At 44.0% G+C, this 19,875-nt stretch overlaps 1 protein-coding gene and 1 pseudogene across 3 annotated transcripts; one reads left to right on the top strand and one right to left on the bottom strand.

Annotated features, from left to right (window-relative positions):
* Positions 1-8,141: 8,141 nt before the first annotated feature.
* Positions 8,142-12,682, top strand: Eola2 (endothelium and lymphocyte associated ASCH domain 2). 3 transcript variants are annotated; one of them, XM_059251316.1, is made up of 4 exons: positions 8,142-8,370; positions 8,584-8,692; positions 11,161-11,427; positions 12,195-12,682. In XM_059251316.1, exons 3-4 carry the CDS (start codon positions 11,175-11,177, stop codon positions 12,455-12,457), a joined length of 516 nt encoding a protein of 171 aa, XP_059107299.1. In that variant the 5' UTR covers positions 8,142-8,370; positions 8,584-8,692; positions 11,161-11,174; the 3' UTR covers positions 12,458-12,682. The 3 variants fall into 3 exon arrangements, with proteins under 3 accessions (XP_059107299.1, XP_059107300.1, XP_059107301.1); XM_059251317.1 differs by lacking the exon at positions 8,142-8,370 and having other exon boundaries at positions 8,497-8,692; XM_059251318.1 differs by lacking the exons at positions 8,142-8,370; positions 8,584-8,692 and adding an exon at positions 8,700-9,436.
* Positions 12,683-12,970: 288 nt separating this feature from the next.
* Positions 12,971-17,061, bottom strand: LOC131900223 (heat shock transcription factor, X-linked member 3-like; annotated as a pseudogene).
* Positions 17,062-19,875: the final 2,814 nt, after the last annotated feature.

The raw sequence follows: 19,875 nt of genomic DNA, 5'->3' as shown, positions 1-19,875 counted from the left end.
CATTTTCTAGCCTCTGTACCTAGTAGCTGTTCTGTTCTCTGACCCCCAATAAGTTTATTAGGGTGCACAAATATTTTGGGGAACACAATACTACCACATATGCCTTGTCCTATGTGAGGTTTATACCTGGTATCTCAAGGAAGTTAATCTGATAGATGGCCTTAGTAGGACCTCCTATACTTACAATTCTGAACAAATGATGTCAATAAATTCAAAGTGAGATGATGTAGATGAATTTCTAAATGGTCTTATTAAATAAAAAAAACATGGAGCCAAATATAAGGGTGAAAGCCTTAGAGAAATATCAGGGAAATAGGGAAAGCCACAGCTAGCCTTACCTCACCAACTCAGCAGCTTCCAAATGTGAGCTAATTCCCCGTATACCCATGCCTTATATGTCTTGCTTTTCTGCCCTCTCATTGGCTCTCTTATCCCAGCTACCTCACTTCCTCTTCCTACACAGCTCTATCACTTTCTGTCTATCTGTACAGACTTCCAGGTCTCTATGATTAAAGGCGTGTGTCACCACGCTTGACTCTGTTCCCTAGTGTGGCCTTGAACACACAGATCCTGCCTGTTTAGTGATGAAATTAAGGGCATGTGCTACCACTGCCTAACTTCTTTGTTTACTTAAAATGGCTTGTTATTTCCTCTGATCTCCAGGCAAACTTTATTTATTAAAGCACAAATAAAATATCTATGGTGATATCTTGGGTGACTGTCCAGGCAGCTGGCTGTTTCTGTCAACTCACATTTTTTTGGAAGTTGCTTGCATGCACTTCCTGTTTTTATTTTTTATTAGGTAATATTATTTTCTTCTTGGGTCTCTGAAGGAGTTGAAGATTAGTTAGTTATAGTTGAAGATTAGTTAGTTATAGTTATAGTTTTCCTTGTTAAGAATTTCAGAAAAGAAACTCACTAAGAGGTGTAAGTGTATAAATTTGAAAGACGTTATAAGACAGTTCTGTTAGTAATATAAGTTAGGATAGAGTGAATCAGGTACATTTTGGACTTACCAAAATAGGATAGATAATGGAATTATTTTCTCTGAATTTGTCAAATGCAAATGGACTAGACATTGTTTGGGTATTTATTACTTGTATATATGGTATATAGTTATTGTACTTTTGTATATAGTTTTTCTTATGTTAGCTATAACCTTTTTCCTTTTTTCTTTTTATTAAAATAGAAAAGGGGAAACATGGTGATATTTTATTTGTACTGAAATGTGATTTTACTTGTATGTTAATAAATAAAGTTGCCTGGGGATCAGAGCTAATACCAATCCATAGCAGAAGTCTGGTAGTGGTAGCACACGCCCTTAATCTCTGATCACATGACAGGCAGATCTCTGTGTGTTCAAGGATACCACCAGCATGGAGACACACGCCTTTAATCTCAATACCAACCATAGAAGACCTGGGGGTCTGGATAGATGAGCAGTGAAGAAGAGGTCATGTGGTTGGGTTTACAACCAATGAGAAGGCAGAACAGAAAGTCTATAAGAAGGCAGACACACAGGAAGTAGTTCTGTGGCCGAGGAGGACAGCAGCGGCAGTGAAGGGTAAGGTTTTAAGCTCTTAGCTATTGCTCTGACCTCTTGGGCTTTTTAACTCTGCAATCGACTCTGTGTTTCTTATTTAAAAAGACAGTTACATCTACAAATATCACAACATTTTAGCACAAATAAAATATCACCACAAGATGGTCTATTTCCTGTGAATTTGTTTTGTTGGTCTTTAGTGAGGAAAGACTTCTTATCAAAATACTCCATATTAGGCTTCAGACCTAATGAGAATGTCAGGTTAAATTTGTTAAGATCCTTTTAAAATATAGGTTAATAATACAGGAGAAAATAATAGAAAAAATAATCAGATAGCATCAACCCAATTGAATGAAGAATACACAAAGAAAAAGGAGCAGAAGTATTATGAGTAAACCCAAAACACTCTTGCTTCTTTGAAAAGGCCCCATTCAAGTGCCCTGTGTGTGTTCTACCTTTCCATATTTCCAGAGTTGCCAGAGCAAGCTTGCAAGCATACATGTGGAAGAATGAGTGTTCTGGAGAAAGCACAATAGGACAATTCTTATCTAGAATCTTGTCCTCTCGAGCCTGCCCACCAACTCCTGAGTCATAAAAACAAATGAGCAGGATCACAAGGTCACATGCCATTTGAAGCCCTCCCTCCAGCATGACACATGGGTCATATGTTATTTTCATGATTGAAATATTAGGAGAGGAAGAAGAAAATGAAGGGTAACTGAAGAGATTGGAGCCTTAGAAGCAAGGTAATGAATGCCTTGAACTTAAATCTGATACAACAGTTTAGAACCATGTGTTAGTTACTTTCATGTTGCTGTGATAAAATACCATGGCCAATAGAAACTAAAGGAAAAAAGACTTTATTTTAGCACATAGTTCCAGAAGAATAGACTACTCACAGCAGAGAAGGCACGGCACAGTGGCAGGAGCAAAAAGATGACTGATCACATTTCATCTCCACACAGGAAGCAGAGAGAATGAACCAGAAGTATGATGAGGCTATAAACCATTAAATTTCACCCCAAGTTACATGCTTCCTCCAGCAAGGCTTGATGTCCAAAAGGTTCTATAGCCTTCCCAAATAGCACCACTGATATGTGCCTATAGAGAGCATTTCTCATTCAAATCACTACAAGCCAAGTTAAAGAAACTCAGAAGGTCTAAATTATGCTTCCCCAGCATGTGCCAGGCACCACAGCTCTCCAGTGAAGTGAAAGTAGCCTGCCACATCTTGAAGGTTCACTGGGGAGCCACTTCCCATCCACACATAGTATGAGATAAAAATAAAACCTACCCAATTGAGTGTAAGTAGCCCATCCATGTCTAGGGTTACTGGGGCACCTCTTCTTCTCATCCACATGAAATGTCAAAAACAGTATTAAATGTAGGACTCAGGGTAGTACCATACGATCCCATCTGTCTAGATAAGGAAGAAAGAAAGTTGTGGAAAGGAATCTGGGAAACAGGTGAGCACAGGAGCAGGAGAAACAGGGAAACAACAGGAATGGCTAGACAGGAAAAAATAAAAGCTCACAATCATCATATAGGTCCCCAAAAGCCCAGAGCTTCTCCATCATGTGTAGTCTGTAAGGTCATGTAGCCCTGGATAAGTGTGGGCACACAACAAATGTGGAAGAAGAAAGGCAAATCCTTCTCTAGGAGTCACAGTATCTGAGCACCTCCTTCTGGGGAAACACCAAAAGTGATGGGGCTCTGGGCTCCAGGGATGGGTAATGGGATATTCTTTGACATGCAGATATATTTACAAGCACTTGGTTAATACTGAGTCAAAAGTAGCCCTTAAACAGAGGCAAATTATCCCTGGGGTGTAAGGTCAAGGTAACTGAAATGGATACTCATCACAGGAATAGTACACAGAGGCAAATTATCCCTGGGGTGTAAGGTCAAGGTAACTGAAATGGATACTCATCACAGGAATAGTACACAGACTTCAAAAGTGGTCCCTATCATTCCAACAAAACAAGAGTAGTAACTCCACAGGGGGAAATGTGCTAAAGGTGTTTCCCAGAGTAGAAAGCTGGACTGAGTAAGGAATATTTGAAGGGATGATACAAATCTGGGTCAAGGAGATGACAGACTCATGGAACTTAGGATTCAGGACAGAAACAAAAATGAACCATCTCCAGTGGAGAGCACCTTCATCCTGTATTTCTGAGTCAAATAAGCAAGGGGAGTGATGGTAGCATTTTTTTGAGGTGCAAAAGGAGTTGAGACAAAGGAGTTATGGACTAGGGCAGTGGTATTCAACCTGTGGGTTACATTACTAATTTATAAAAGTAGCAAAATTACAGTTATGAAGTAGCAATGAAAATAATGTATGGATGGGGGTCACCACAACATGAGGAACTGTATTAAAAGGTCACAGCTTTAGGAATGTTGAGAACCACTGGGCTAGGAGCACAGGAGTTGTTAATAAAAATCACAGTGCTTACTGAGCAGCATCTCTATAGCAACCAGGCAAAGGCCATATAATGTTAGGTGGGGAAAGGAATTAAGGCTGATGTTGCAATGGATGATCTGAGAATGCTGGGTGAGTGTTCACCAGGACACTATGAGAGCAGTAGTCAGTCAGAAGACAGTCTCTAAAGAGAATGTGGTCTGAGAGAAGTGGTCAGAAAGCAGATCATTCCAGGATTGGTAGTTGTCTTAGTTAGGGTTTCTATTGCTGTGAAAAAAAACACCATGACCATGACAAGTCATAAATGAAAAACATTTCATTGTGGTGGCTTACATTCTCAGAGGTTTAGTCCATTATCATCATGATGCGACATGGTGGCATGCAGGCAGACATGGTGCTGGAGCTGAGAGTCCTTCTATCTTACTCAGAGGCAACAGGAAGTGTTCTGAAGCACTGGGCATGGCTTTGAGGTATATATGAGACCTCAAAGCCCACCCCCCATGGTAACACACTTCCTTCAACAAGGCCATACCTACTCCAACAAAGCCACACCTCCTGATAGTGCCACTCTCTATAAGATTAAGGGGCTAATTACATTCAAACTACCACAGTAATGAATTATTATTTCAAATGAAAGTCAAGACAGATAGACATTCTGGTGTCCAGGAGAAATGCCATTGGATCCTACCTGTAACCCAGTAAGGTGATTCTTCCAAGGCCTAGTGGATACTGCTGCGAAAACTAACCTTGTACTTTCATGTCAGGGAACAGATCAGGCTCCTGCTGTTCAATCTGGCACCAAAGGAAATTGTGTTATAGTGTGTACTCCACTCAACATACTCACTACAACACACTCTCAGGGCAGCTGTGTGAGTCAGGATAGAGAGCCCTTCTTTAGTTCCCTACTAGAAGACACCTACTTCAATGATTTAGTTCCTTGGGTGTAGATGAATTGCTAAATGGTCTTATTAATAAAAACTCAGAGCCAGATATTGGGGTAAAAAGCTGAGAGATCAGAACAGCAGAAAGAAGCCAGCCATGTTCTTACCACTTGAAGATCCTCAGCCAAATAAAAAAACCTACTTCCTATATACCTATGTCAATATGCCATTCTGTTCTGCCATCTCATTTCCTCTCTACACCCAGCTACATCACTTCCTCTTCCTGCCCAGCTTTGTCACTTCCTGTTTGTCTGTAAAGACCTCCAGACCTTTATGGTTAGTGCTGGGATTAAAGGTGTGTACCACCGCACCTGGTTCTTATCCCATTGTGGCCTTAGAACTCACAAAGATCCAGACAGATCTCTGCCTCCTGAGTGATAGGATTAAAGGCCTGTGCTACCATTGCCTGACCTCTGTATTTACTATAGTGGCTGGCTTTTTCCTCTGATCCTCAGATAAACTTTATTGGGGTACACAGATAAAATATCACTACAAGTTCCTTTTTTGGCATAGCAGGGTACAGGGGGAGGAGCAGTCTAAATTCAAGATGCTCTGGCTCATGATTTGAAACTTCTCCAAGCATGTGCTCAGCTGTCAGGAGGAAGCCAGCAGCCATCCAAGGAAGAAGAAGTCCAGTAGGAGAGGCCAACACAGAAGAGAATCTGGGCAACTGGTCTTTAGGGTCCTGATGTGCTGCACAGATTATCTCCCTTTTGCCTTGGAGACCTCAGAAACCCTTTCTGTCTCTGAGAGAACAGCTACAGTCTTAGGTGGGTTCCATGAGCCCAACACAAGAAACATTGGGGACTCTTGCAAAATGCTACCAGAGCTGAGAGACAAAAGTTCCTAAATCCTGGGCAGTAGATGGTGAAATTGTGTCCTGAAGGAATAGGGCAATTAATACAGAAGTGAGATAGGCATTGTAGAGTATGGACACTGAGAAGTCAAAAGTAGTTGACCTAGCCAAGTCTATTGGGTCAGAGACAAGGAAGTACACAGCATAGCCCTGAGAATACAGATGAAGAGAGCTAGGACTAACATCTGGTGTTGAGAACCCCAAATAAGAAGACCTTTAAGACTTATAGGGTTAGGAAGAAGTTGTAGCTTAGAAACCTGTGTGTAGAGGGTGGCTGAAGAGGAGATATCCAAGGACAGCCTCATCCAGAGGCTCAAGAGTCAGGCAACAGATGAAGATTGTCCTCAGGAAGTGGCCCTAGCAACCTGGAAGAAAACCATATTTTCTTACAGGTATTGCAGAGGTAGGGACACAGAGCTTGGCTGCCAAACTCACACTTGAAATAAGCCTTAATAAGATCAGGGCCATTGGCAGTTTTGGACAGTGGTGCCTGGAGAAAAGAAGGCTGACTTCAGAAATTCAGTCTTACCCTGTAAGACTCAGTCTAAGGCCACCTGGGTCTCAGACAAAAGTTCCTGGCCTTTTTGCAGCATCCATGCCCTCTATGGTGCCTCCCTGGAGAGGACCCTCAGGACATGGTTAGGTCCCTAAGTCACTCTTCCTTGCCATTTTGCCTTACTTAAGGATGTGCCTCACAATCTCTGAGTGCCTCCTTCCAATTACACCTAGCCAGTCCCAAGCCTCATTGACTGTACCTAAAAGGTCCCTGTCCTATCATGCTCCTCCAATAGCCTCACCCCCATCTATTTAGCAACACATATGTCACTTCCCCCATTTTCCTACCTTAGCTCTCACAGTCCTGCTCTGCTCCTCTTCCTGCAGCCCCACTCCAAATGCCTTGCCTTGTAACCCACAGTTCTGCCCTGAACTTCTTGTCCCACCATACTTTGCCACTAACAGCCTTACCTTGCTCTCCCAGAAGCCCCTCCAGCTCTACTATACCACTCACAGGCCCATCCTGCTTCTCTTTATCTCTGGCTCTAGCTATTTTCAACACCATCAGCTTCTCCATTAGCATCACCCTATATTAGGTTAGAATTCAATGCTTTCTCCCTACTTCCTACATCACTGCTCCCATGGACTCACCCACAGAGGTCAGCACTCACAGCCCAGCCCTTCAGCAGTCCAAACTATATTATGACAGTATTCAAAGCTCTACTTCATACTTCACTCACAGCACTGCCCTGGTTCTTCCAAGGCCTTGCCCACCTAGGTCAGCACTCATATCCTTACCGATTACTCTTACTTCAGCATGCACTGTTCTGTCCTCAACTTCCAGTGGCCCTGCATCATATTGTATCAATATCCAAAGCTCCAGCCCCACTTCATATCTTACCATTGATAATCATCCCTGTAACTGTTGAGACATACCCTAGGTCAGCACTCACAGCTGACCCACCACTCCTACTTCGGCATGCAGTTTTGTTCTTCTCCCTCCAGTGGCCCTCTGCCATAGTATATTAGTATTCAAAGTCTCCCTCCCCCCTCCATAAGTTAATAACTAGAGCATCTTTCTGGTATTCTGTAGACCCTACATGCCTAGGGCAACATTTGCAACACCACTCACCACTCCTATTCCTGCACACACAGCACTGCCCACCACTCCAACCTCAGCATGCACAGCTCCCACTGGACATCAACACACACAGTATCTCCCACCACTACTAACCCAGAATGTGTGCCCCTCATACCACTCCTATATCACCACACGCGGCCTCTCTCTTCTCTTTCAGAGTTTCTAGGTCTTTATTACATCACTATCCAAAGCTATTTTCCTACTTCATATGTCATCAATCACTGAACCGCCCCCAACCTCTACCTCAGCATATACAGCCCCGCACACCCTCCTAATTCAGCAAGCCAAGGCATTCCTTCCTCCTCCCGTAACCCTCCATCACAAATGACAGGATCCAAAGCTCAGCTCTGTCAACCTATCTCACCACTCACAGCCCTGGATGGTACTTTGAGGCCCTGCCCACCTTAGCATTCACAGTCTGGCCCACCACTGCCATTTCAGCATGCACAGGCCTTCCTTTCACCTTAAGCATATCTGGGCCAACTTAATTTAGTTGGAAATCAAAGTTCTGCCCTAATATCCCCGTAGCCCCACCCACGCAGGACAACACACCCCGCCCAACTCGGTTCACAGCCCTGCCCAGATTACAAGCACTGGCAATTCCAATATGTTCCCAAGGGATTCTTCAGTGCACAAACTCCCCGGTTCCCGGTGCTCACAACCCCGCCCCGCCCAGCCCCATCCCACCCCAATGCCTAACCTCAGGACTCACAGCTCTTCCCTGGACCTATTCCAAGCCCCTCCTCAACAAGCCTCTTCCCTTAAAGTTCCCACCCCGCACCTCCTGCTGCCTGGCACCCTGCTACTTTCGCAACCCATCTGAATGAATCCCCGATTCCTTTTCTCATTTCTTTTTCTTCCCAGCAGCCTACTGCCGATCCGACCCTGACCCAGCTTTATCTGCCAGATTGCTTTAAGAAACCGGTAAATCCCACAAAGTCTCCTAGCATCCAGTGTGGTTTACAGCTCAATTACGTAAGTCCGCATCTTCCTATCCCTGATGCATGAATGGTGCCTGTAGTTCTAATTGGCTGCGAATGTTTAGTCACGTAAATGGACCTAGTGTGCGTGCTTACGCAAGATTATGTGCGTAAGGGCGTGGATTCGTCTCTACGTTTGTTCCTCTACTTAAAGAGTTAAAATCCCAGAACTCTGGTCGGCACTAGCCAAATGCTTTCCTTTCTTTAGAGCCAGTGTTAGCCACCCACGCTTAGGAGCTGCTGGTACTGGAGGCCTCCCTGGAACGCTGAAAGGCGGAGGACTGTGCTGTAAACAGGAGTTGGCTGAGTGCTAAGCGGTAAGGCTGAAGAGACCCACAGCAGGCAAAGGACGGGTAATCTCTGAGTGAGAGCCTGTGAGCTTTCCCCCATCCCAATTGAAAATGCCCCAGGCTCCGGCTTCCCCGACTGTGCAACTAACTCATAACCCATGCAAGGCCATCTCAAAGCTAGTCTAGCCCAAGGCTGATCTTTGTCTGCCCCATCTTGCCAGCATCTCACAGTTTCTCCGAAGTGTGGATGCAGGCACATGGAAACCATGTATGCTGCTCCACAGGCACCAGTCCCTCCTTACTTTTAGGCTATGAACTGAGACCCCAGACTGTGAGGGGTGCCGATCTGTGGCTCTTGTTACTATGCCCAGTTTCATCTACCAGATAACATTGAGAGCACTGGGATTCAGTACACCTGAACATTTCCATGCAAACACATTCTGTGTGGCATTGTTTTCCTCCTGTTAGATCGTGCATGCTTGGCTTAATAATGGGAACCACTTGCAGAATTAACTTTCTATATCAGGTGGTCCTTGTCCCAGTCAGAAAGGGACCTTGAACCAAGCTTTGAGTGAGATGCACGTGTGTGTTCTCTGTAAGGCCAGCTGTAGTTCTTGTTGATCTCTAAAACTTGCTGAGTAGAAGCCTTTCCTGTTGCCAGTAGCCAACATAACTATCTTTTACTTGATGTTTTCCTTATCTACCTTCTGCTTGTGCAAGTGGAGAAGCAGAGACAAGCCAAGGAGAGCCGCTTCTTCATCCACAGAACAGGTTTGTCTGCAGTACCCTGAGGAAGAGAGCACATGTCTAGGGTGGGCAGCCAGATTACAAGGGACCCTGAGGGGGCCTACTGAAATGGGTGTGTTTTGGACTGGTTGGGACAGGAGCCCTTGGCAGATTTCAGCTAAAGAATGAGATGATCTGACGACCCCAGTACCAAGATCATTCTAAGTGCAGTGTGGATAGTAGAGGGCGGCAGGCAAGTTTCACAGCACAGGGCCTCTGAAAAATGGCGCTTGAAAAGGCAGTGGATGGTAGGGTCTTGATAGGATGGTGGCTGTGGAGATAATGGAAGATGATGTTTAGGGAAGCATTCATAGACAAGTAGTGCTGTGTACCAATTGGTGGGAGGAGGAAAGGGCAAGCATAAGAGCTACTACATCTAGGCAATAAAAATAGGACAGACTGTGACCTCACTTACGAAGGAGAAACTGGTAGATTTGGGTTCATAGAAGTTGAGCTCCCAAGTCCAACAGCCTGGCTCAGTCACCTGAGTAAGAAGGTGTGGACCATGTCATAGCAGCCAGAGCAAGCCATTGAGCATCATGGAAGCCTGGAAAAGGGGCAGCCAGGGATGCTGAGGTATTGAGTGTTGTGAAGGCAGAGTTGTCATAGGCCAGTTGTTCTCCCTGTGAGACCAGGTTTGAGAGGAGTGTCAGGGGATGGAACACAAAAGGAAGGGATCATATGGTGGGGGGGGGGGGTCAGAGGAAGTAGAGATTTGCGTGTGGACCAGTATTTGACATTTCTGCTGTGGGCACTGTGTAAAGCAGGCAGGGTAAGCCTGGAGGCATGAGTTACTCACAGAAGGGACTTTCATTGTGTAGTAAAAAGTGTGCAGTCACTGTTCTCAGAGGCAGAACCATCCACTCATGGAATGGAGAGACAGTGATACTGAGCAAAAGCAGACTGGCAGAACAGAGGTCCTGGATTCTAGGACCTAGAATGAGTGTGATAGGCTGGTCCTCAGTGACAAAGAACTGGCTTAATTAGTGTTCTAGTTTCGTTCTGTTGGTATCACAAATACCATGACCAAAAGCAATGTAGAAAAATGTTATATTTTGATTTCTGTTGGCTGAGATAAAATACTGACAAAAAGCTTGTGGGGGCAGGGAGCATTGTTTGGCTTGTATTTCCACGTCACAATTCATCATTGAGGAAAGTCAAGGCAGGAACTTAGAAGGGAATTCCAAAAGTAAATCAAGTTTACATTTCAAGGGTTGGTGTTTACTGGCTCAGATTGGAGCTCTACAATTCCACACCTATATAAGCTATAATGACAGGGCCAGGAAGCAAAGAGTATTGGTGACAGTGACATAGGAAGAAAAAGTAGGAAAGCTAAGACTGTTCCTCTGTACTAAAGCCAGCCTACTCAGATGTGAAGCCTGGCTAGGTCAAGACGGCCTTCCCTCCTATGTGTTCTGCTAGGGCCCAGTGACCTCTGTCAGCACTGACCACACTGTTTTCCTGGTACCTTTTTCTAGCTGCTTCCATCCTATTTTGTGAGCCCCTCAAAGACTACATGGACCATGCATCATCCTAATTCCAGCCATTGGCATTGGTCCTGACATTGAGCAGGGCACCATTAACCTGTAACAGGAAGCAGCACATCAAATTCAGTGGAGTTTCGGGGTACATGAGAAACATCTGGGGAAGGTGAGGCCTAATGGACATGAACCTGAAGAGCTGAGCTGTGATAATGCTTCTGTGTTTAGGCACATAAAGGAAAATGAAGTTTTCCTGCCTCTCCTTCCGGCAGCCCTATGCTGGTTTAATCTTAAATGGAGTCAAGACTCTTGAGACACGTTGGCGTCCCCTATTGAGGAGCCATCAGAAATGTACCATCGCCATCCACATTGCTCACAGGGACTGGGAAGATGATGCCTGGCAGGAGGTGCTCGTAGAGAGGTTGGGAATGACCCTGACACAGATTCAGACCTTACTACAGGAAGGAGAAAAATATGGCAGAGGCGTGATAGCTGGTAAGTGAACCTGTATTAAATATGAAGCAGACAATTCAGACAGGATCCAAAACAATTCAAAACAGGCTCTATTTTGCTTTTAGCTAGAGGGTGTGGGCTAAAGTTTCTAAGTAGCCTCTCTTAAGAGCTGCTGGAGTAACTAGGCTGGTGTACATAAGCCTGGGTTCCACAGACGCACATAGTTACCTCTTGACTCTGGGCTTCAGATCATGTTTGTGTTGTGAACTGAAAGCCTGTGTCAAGTCAGTACCTGTTTGTAGCATTGGACTATGTGTGCATGAATATGTGCAAAAGGCATGGCCTTAGTTCAGCATAGACACTAAAAAAGTGGAGGATTATCTAGAGTAAGGCTACCTTCATGGCTTCTAATGCCTGTCACAAGGACCCTGGGTAAGATACCAATCAACATCTAATACAGTCAACTAGTGACCTAATTAGGAATCTTATTGACTGTAGTCTTCCTGGCTGATGCTCTTTCAGTAGATACACACCAGCCTTAGCAGTATGCTAGAACCTGACTGTCATTTAAAACAAGAGTCACTGAGGACAAGCCAGTCTCCTTTTTCTTAAGGCCTGTGGCTGCCTCACCCAAGATTCCCTGGTTCAATTGCTCATGTCCCCAGTATTCAGTGAGAAAAATCCCTGTTTCTTATTATTTTGGTGATATGTTATACCCCATCAGTTGACACTATAGTGACCCTGCTGTCATAAAGATAACCTTGCTATATAGAAGAGAATACACTGTATGTTTTTGTCTTTGTGCCTAGGACTTGTTGACATTGGAGAGACTTTGCAGTGTCCAGAAACTTTACCTGCCAATGAGGTTGTAGAACTGGAAACACAAGCTGTGCTAACCAACCTGCAGCAGAAGTACCTGACTCCAATTTCAAACCCCAGATGGTTACTAGAGCCCATACCTAGAAAAGGGGGGAAGGATATATTCCAGGTAGATATCCCAGAGCACCTGATCCCTCCGGGGAAGGGGTGGAGCAGTGAATGCTCTAGAGAACAGTGCCAAGAAAACAAGTAAATAATGGCCCTGCCATTAGTCCATCATAGTATAAACCTCTAAATATCACGGTGACTCGAAACCATTGCTGCCATGTAGACCACAGCCCACTCTATGCTATTCCCAGACTCAGACTGCTATGCTCTCAATGACAGGGATAGCAGTGAGGACTTCCCATCTACTGTGGCTATGTCATTGAGATGCAAAACCTCAAGAACCTTGGCCTTTATAGAAAAGGAAAACTGCCAGGAAATGACTTTTTGCTGAAGTTCACATTAGTCCTATGGTTTTCTGTATTGCACAAATAAATGTATTGATAAGAGTTCAGTGTCTGGGCTCCCTTTGTCCTTTCCCGTATCTTTATTGTAGTCAAACCCCATGCAGGGTATGGAAGACAATGACACAGGAACAGTGCAGATGGTTAGATAGCACATAAATTCCAGGCTCACCTTTAAAATGTTTATTTACCACCACGAGATCTGTTTTTATTTGGTAAAATTAGTTCATTTCCAGAAAAATGGTGATTTTTTTTTCTCAGTCTTTTGTGGCCCATGAGTTTATGAACATCTTTTTGTTGTTAAACAGCACACAGATTATACACATGTTTTCTGAGTATGCCTCCTCCTGATCCTTCCCCTCCTCCTCTTCCCCCTCTTCCTCTTCCTCCTCTTTCTGCTCCTGCTCCTCTTCCTCCTCAGCAGACACACTTAGGGATATGGCTGAGAGGGCAGCTTTCGGATGGAATGGCAAGTGTTGTATACAGACATCACATACCCATATCCGAGGTACCCCGAGGAACTACTGGGCACATGCCCAGCCCCTTCCATTTTAACAGTAGTCAAAGGAGAAACTGTATCTTTATCAGACGTGCCCTCTCCATGTGGGCCACTTGTCTCCTGAGGTGGACAGTTGTCTGGGGCACTTACAGGGATGCTGCTCTTTTCTAATGCACTAGATGGCACAGTGGAAAGGTTGCCTGCAGGTGTCTGGTTGTTGGGAACCCCCTGCTGGGACTTCACATCCTCTTCTTCTGTCTTGTGTAAAAGCTTCACATTCTTTGGACTTGGCCCTTGCTCAGCAGCACTTGTGACCGGAGATTGTGCCTCACTCACCAGAACCGGTTTCGCAATTTTTTCCTCCCAATATTCTCTAGGAGCTCCGGCTTGTCTCTCTGAAAGTTGAAGTTGCAGTAGATCCGAAACAAAATGAACTAGGTTAGCCAGTCGGAAATACAGCTACACTGACCCCCATCATGTTATACTGGTCATTTTTGTGGTAGACAGAATGACTAAAGTGGCTGGCAAGAGATGTTATGTGCTGCAGTAAGACCCCAGTAAAAAGAAATGATTCGTAGGTGAAGGTGGTGACTCATGTATGTGACACTAACTGGCTTCTCGGGGGCTGCCTGCCTGCCTGCCTGCCGACATCTAAGGGGCAGCCCAGAGTTTAATGTCAAAGTCTATTACTTTTTTTTTTCTTTCTTTCTTTCTTTCTTTCTTTCTTTCTTTCTTTCTTTCTTTCTTTCTTTCTTTCTTTCTTTTTTTTTTTTTTTGTGTGTGTGTTATCAAGACTCAAGAGTGTTTTATGTGCCCTTGACCTTGTTCTACCCAGGAAAGGCCTGCAAAGTCTTGTAAGCTGGGCTCTTCACTAATCTCTCAGGAACATGTGCTTTCCCACTCTACAGTGCTCGGGGTTCCTCTTTAGCAGTGCACGGCTGTATTTGCTTGTAGTTCTAACCACTCCATCCCAATCTGCATGATTTGTGAGTCTCACACCAGGACAGTCCTACTTCTACTTTCTCATCCTCTTACCAGCTGGTTGGAGACATCTGTCTCTCCATTTTCTGATCTCCAGATGCCAAGGAGTCTGCTGAGTCCAGCTCATGTTTGGTCCAAATGATGAGTTCAGTTGTATGCTTGTGGGCCAGGGGATCCAATCAGCTGTGATTTGAGTGCTAGATTCAGAGGAGATGCCTATTAGAGGGCAGTGGGCTGTTGGTGAAGATTGCCCAAAGGACAGAGAATGCAGGCCACCTTTCATCTTGAATGTGCAAGGAGACCCCCATGAGTTCCTGATTATACTTGATTGTTCCAGAAATACTTTATACTTGAGAAATGAGCTTCATCCTGCTCCATGGCATTTCTGTAGGAATTCACCCTGAAGCAAAGATGTCCTAGACAATGTGCTAGAGAATGCCAAGTACATATTTTACTTTTCTTTTTTTAAAGTATTTTTATTATTAAGAAATTGTCTATTCACTTTAGATACCAACCACAGATCCCACCTATTCCCTCCTCCCACCCCCAGCATTCTCCCCCAACCCAACCCCCATCTCCACATTTCCCATGTCAAAGTCTCCCATGGGGAGTTAGCAGAGTCTGGCACATTCAGATGAGGCAGGTCCAACTCCCTCACCCCCGCACCAAGGCTGTGCAAGGTGTCACACCCTAGTCACTGGGCTCCAAAAAGTCTGCCCATGCACCAGGGATGGATCTGGATCCCCCTGCCTGGGGGCCCACCCAAACAGTTCAAGCTAAACAACTGTCTCCCATATCCAGAGGGCCTAGTCCAGTCCTATGGGGGCTCCACAGCTATTAGTCCACAGTTCATGGGTTTCTACTAGTGTGGCTGGTCATCTCTGCTCGTATTACTTTTACTATTCAGTAAACAACATGCCCTGCTAAATGAGGAGCTTAAAGCACATCGCTCCTGGGGTATGAAGATAGGAAGATGTTCTCATCACAAAAAGTGGGAGACAAAGAATAGCTTTGTACTTTACCATCATTTTCCTCTGGGTGAATCTTTCTGAACCCATACAGGTTGAGCTGGTGAATAACTCTTCAAGCTTTCCATTTCAAAAATCTTCCCTGTGCCCCTGCGATGAAGGACCTCTCTCTGAAACAGGTCTACCTCAAACATGATGCTTTCTCCATCATCACTCCACTTCACAGACTGGAAGTCCTCATTCTGTGCTATGGTCCATAGCTTTCTGGCAGAGGGAGGACTGAGGAGGTCGGTATTATCTTCCTTGTTGGCTGTACGTTGGCTTTGGTCTTGAGGTTCGAGGCTCTCTTGGACGGCTTGACCTTGTGTCGTGACTCAGTTACCTTGCCTCAACAAACTTTCTCTTGAATGCACCCATGTCCCAGAAGAAGAATTAGATGAGGTCTCTCTTCCTGGCTCTTGCCCAACAGGTAGGTGCAACTTGGTGGCACAGTCCACACCCATACTCTGACTGGCCATTAGGTGTATTCTGGACTGCAGACCACTAAACATCCCCCAAGATAGTCTGAGCTGCCTTTGCTTCCACTAGGGATGCCCAACAAATAGTGGCCACTCAGTTCTAGCATTGGTAGTGTGGCAACCATCTGCTGAAGTCATCATTCTCTGTTTGTCACATGATGTCACAAGGTGGCCCACAGCCAGTCTGGAGAAGGAGTTCTGTCTCGGTGTTAGAGGAGTTTTCAAAAAGGTACAAAATTGTGCGTATTTCCAAAATAGTCTCCTGTGTCCTGGCAGGCACATTTGGCCCACCCTGCATCAGTTGAGAAACAGATACCATTTCTTTGCCACTCCTCAAGGTGGATGTGCAGGGGGCTGTTTCCTAGGTCCCTGCTTAGCTCAGGGGCCACCCTGCAGTTAGTCCAAGCTTCAGCAATCCCAAGACTGCTCAGGTAAGAAAGGCTGCTAGATGACTGTACCTCCAAAGCAGCATGGTCTAGCCTTGTTTTGCCTTCTACTTGTCCCACCACACACCCCTATCTTGGTCTTGCATTGGTCTCTTGAAACTGCTCCTGCTGGCTGGTTGTGTCTGTTCACATAGGTTCCAATAAGGAATGTGTTTCACTACATCTTGATCAGCTTGTCCCCTGAGTAGTGCTGTGCCCAAGTAGGACATGTGGGTATACTATATTCTAAACACTGTTATGTGATTAAAATGTCACATGTACTTTGAACTTCCATGTGCACCCAGGCTTGCCACCAAATCTCCTTGTTCTGTGGATCACAACAAAACTGCCACTCTCTTCCATCTATCTCTTCTCCAAATATGACATTTTCATGTTCCAAGGCACACTCGATTTTGAGGTCCAATTTAACCAGATTCTATCCCCAGGAAAGACCTTTACTTGTTTAGCTATATGTGACTATAGTAATTCAAACTTGAAAGGAACCAGGATGTATCTGATGATCAGATGAGTGTCTCGGTGTGAGGTAGGGTGGAAGGCTCAACTGAAACTTACTTTCCACATCAGATGAGAGACACAATGGAGCCACCTTGTCTTTAGTATCAATCTACATAAGGAGATACAGGCTTATACTGGAAAGCCACAACCCAGGCAGAAAGGGTCCTTCGCACCTCTTCCCATTATATGGTACACTTGGACCTCTCTGAAGGGTAGCCCATTGTTTCAAGATGGTGTGTGTGTGTGTGTGTGTGTGTGTGTGTGTGTGTGTGTGTGTGTGTGTTCAGTTGGGAAGACAGGGCAAAGAGGGCTTTTCTCCCCTTTATTTCAAAGACTAGAATGAGAGCTTGAAGAAGATCCTCCACAGGTATATTTCAGCCTAAGGTCTCTCTCAGAGTTAGGCATGCGCCATGTCTAGATTCATACTTGCTCCATTGTCATGTTACTTTTTACATACTTTCTAAGCCTTCATTCAAGAACTGTGTTTCTGGGGCTGGAGAGATGACTCAGCATGTGCAGCCAAGTTTGACAATCTCCTGTTCTCTAGACTGAACCAACATGGTGGGAGGAGTGTGTCACTGTACTTCCCTTCAAGACTCTGCACTTAGAAGGTAAGAAATAAAGTGGGGGCCCTCGGAATGTCTGTGAAGGTAGCTTAGATTCAATAGATTTCTCTTAGGCAAACTTTGTCCCTTAATTACAGAGCAATATCTTCTTATTTCTTACCCAAATTCTTTGCATGTTTTTCTTGGGTTTTTTTTTAACTTTTTTTTTTTTACTTTTTAAAATGTTTTAAATTAACATAGAATTACCTCATTTCTCTCATCCCTCTAACTCTCCCTCTAACCCCTCCCAGCCCAACCACTATCAAGTTGATAACCACTTTTTCTTGGGTTATACTTCTTTAGACACACACACACACACACACAATGCACACAAACGCACACAAATCCCCATGCAGGCATGTGCGCATGCATACACACAAACATTCTTAAGACTGAGAATGATATTTTGTCCTGGCCTTACTAGCTGAACTACTCCACTTATTGTTCCTATAAGGAAATGCCTGAGGCAGTATCTCAGTGCAATAATTTTATTTAACTCCCATGTTTGGGGTCCTCTGGTGAGGGTGACACATCCGGACAGAACTAACTTCTCACAGTTCAAAGCTGGAAGGAAAAGAGACACAGTGGGCTGAAGTCCCACAATCCCTCTTTTTAAAATCCTCATGCTTTAAAAATATAAAGACTGCACCAAATTTCAGTCTAAATATTTATGTTTGTACCCATAGGCAAATGCTACTGTCATCATCCTTAATCAGAGAAGCTTCCCTTTGCAATGAATGTCACTGAATATCAAGACTCACAGCTCCTCGAGCTGTCCAGAATAAATAATGGTTGAATGCTCAGCCCTAAACAAGAATTTATACCATGTAGCATGAACCTTAATAGGTCTTATTAATAAAAATCAAACCTGAAGCCAGGTATTAGGGTGAATGCTGGAAGATCAGAGAAGCAGAACAAGCCACAGCTTCCTCACCTGGCCTGTTCCTCAGCTGATCCTGTTTCCTCAGACTGGAAGCTTCTGAGTCCTCATCCAGAGTGAATCTCAGCTGAACTGCTTCTCGAAAGTCTGAATGCTTAATCAGCCTAGTTCCTGGTTTTCACGCCTTATATGCCTTTCTGCTTTCTGCCCTCACTTCCTGGGATTAAAGGCTCACTTTCTGGGATTACAGGCGTGTGTCACCATGCCTGGCTGTTTCTAATGTGGCCCTGAACTCACAGAGATCCAGACGGATTTCTGCCTCTGGAGTGATAGGATTAAAGGCATGTATGCCACTATTTTCTGGCCTTTGTATCTAGTGGCTGTTCTGTCTCTGACCCCAGATAAGTTTATTAGGGTGCACAATATTTTGGGAAACAAAATGCCACCACGTTTCCCCCTTTTTTTGTCTAAAATTAGAAAAACAAAAGGGGACAGTATAGATAATGATAAGATAAAGGGGTAGATTATTGAACCTACTTTTAAAGAGCAACTTGTTTAAAAATGTTTTACATTGCTATGGAGTTTAGTTTATTGATACAAATTTAAAGTTAATTTTGTTACACTGTATGTGTATTTTTACTCTTGTTTATGGTGTTATGTTTATACAACTCATTTAAATTGTAATGGAACAATTAGTTTTCTACGTTAGTCAAACTTATAGTCATGTTAAGTTTCTAGGTATACATAGATACATTTCATAGATAGGTAATCTTCAAATACTTTGAGGACCTACAGAATACGGCATTTAAAATGTTTTAAAAAATTTAGACTTTCTGGACAATGAGACATGTCTGCTCCTGGCAGCACCGATTTACTTCAGACAGGAGGATGGGCATTGAAGATACTCTATATGTAGTTTATCTTCTTCTTGGCAAAAATATTCATTTGGGCAAGAAACTGTTCTTGCCTGGACTGCTTGATCGACTGGACATACAGGACCCATAGGAAGGTGACCACTGAACTTTGCTTGGCAAAATGGTCCTTCAGGTTCCTACTTCGGAGAGGAAACTGCCAGACATTTTACAGGACACAGAGAGAAGTCACTGAGAGACTCTAGGCCTGTGGGGTGAAGATAGATGCCTCAACTTTACAAAGGAATTTTGGATGACTATCCAGGCTGCCAGCTGTCTTTATCTACTCTCTCAAGACTCCCAAAAGTTGCTTGCATCCTTCTCCTGTTTCTCAGGTTATAGTATATCCTTCTAGGGTCTTTGATGTAGTTGAAGACTAGATAGTTATAATTCCCTTAGTTATGATAAAAGATAAGTTAGATATGAAACCTTAGACTCACAAGTATAAGACTCACTTCTTTAATTTTGGCAAATACAAATAGACTAGATATTGTAACTATAATTCTTACTAGATAACTGTTTTGTTATCTGTAATTTTACTATGTGAAAGTTAAAATCTTCCATTTAAAAAAAAAGAAAAGGGGAAGTGCTGTGGATATTGCTCTGTATAAATAAAATGCTGATTGGCCAGTAGCCAGTCAGGAAGCATAGGTGGGACAAGCAGAGAAGAGAATTCTGGGAACAGGAAGGCTGAGTCAGGAGATACTGCCATCCACCACGATGGGAAGCAGCTGTTAAGATACTGGTAAGCCATGAGACATGTGGCAACTTACAGATTAATAGAAATGGGTTGATTTAAGACAGAAGAACTAGATAGCAAGAAGCCTGCATGGCCAAACAGTTTGTAAATAATATAAGT

This window comes from Peromyscus eremicus, chromosome X (genome assembly GCF_949786415.1).
Source record: "Peromyscus eremicus chromosome X, PerEre_H2_v1, whole genome shotgun sequence".
In the NCBI taxonomy this organism is placed as follows: domain Eukaryota; kingdom Metazoa; phylum Chordata; class Mammalia; order Rodentia; family Cricetidae; genus Peromyscus; species Peromyscus eremicus.
This window is presented reverse-complemented; position numbering and strand designations above follow the sequence as displayed.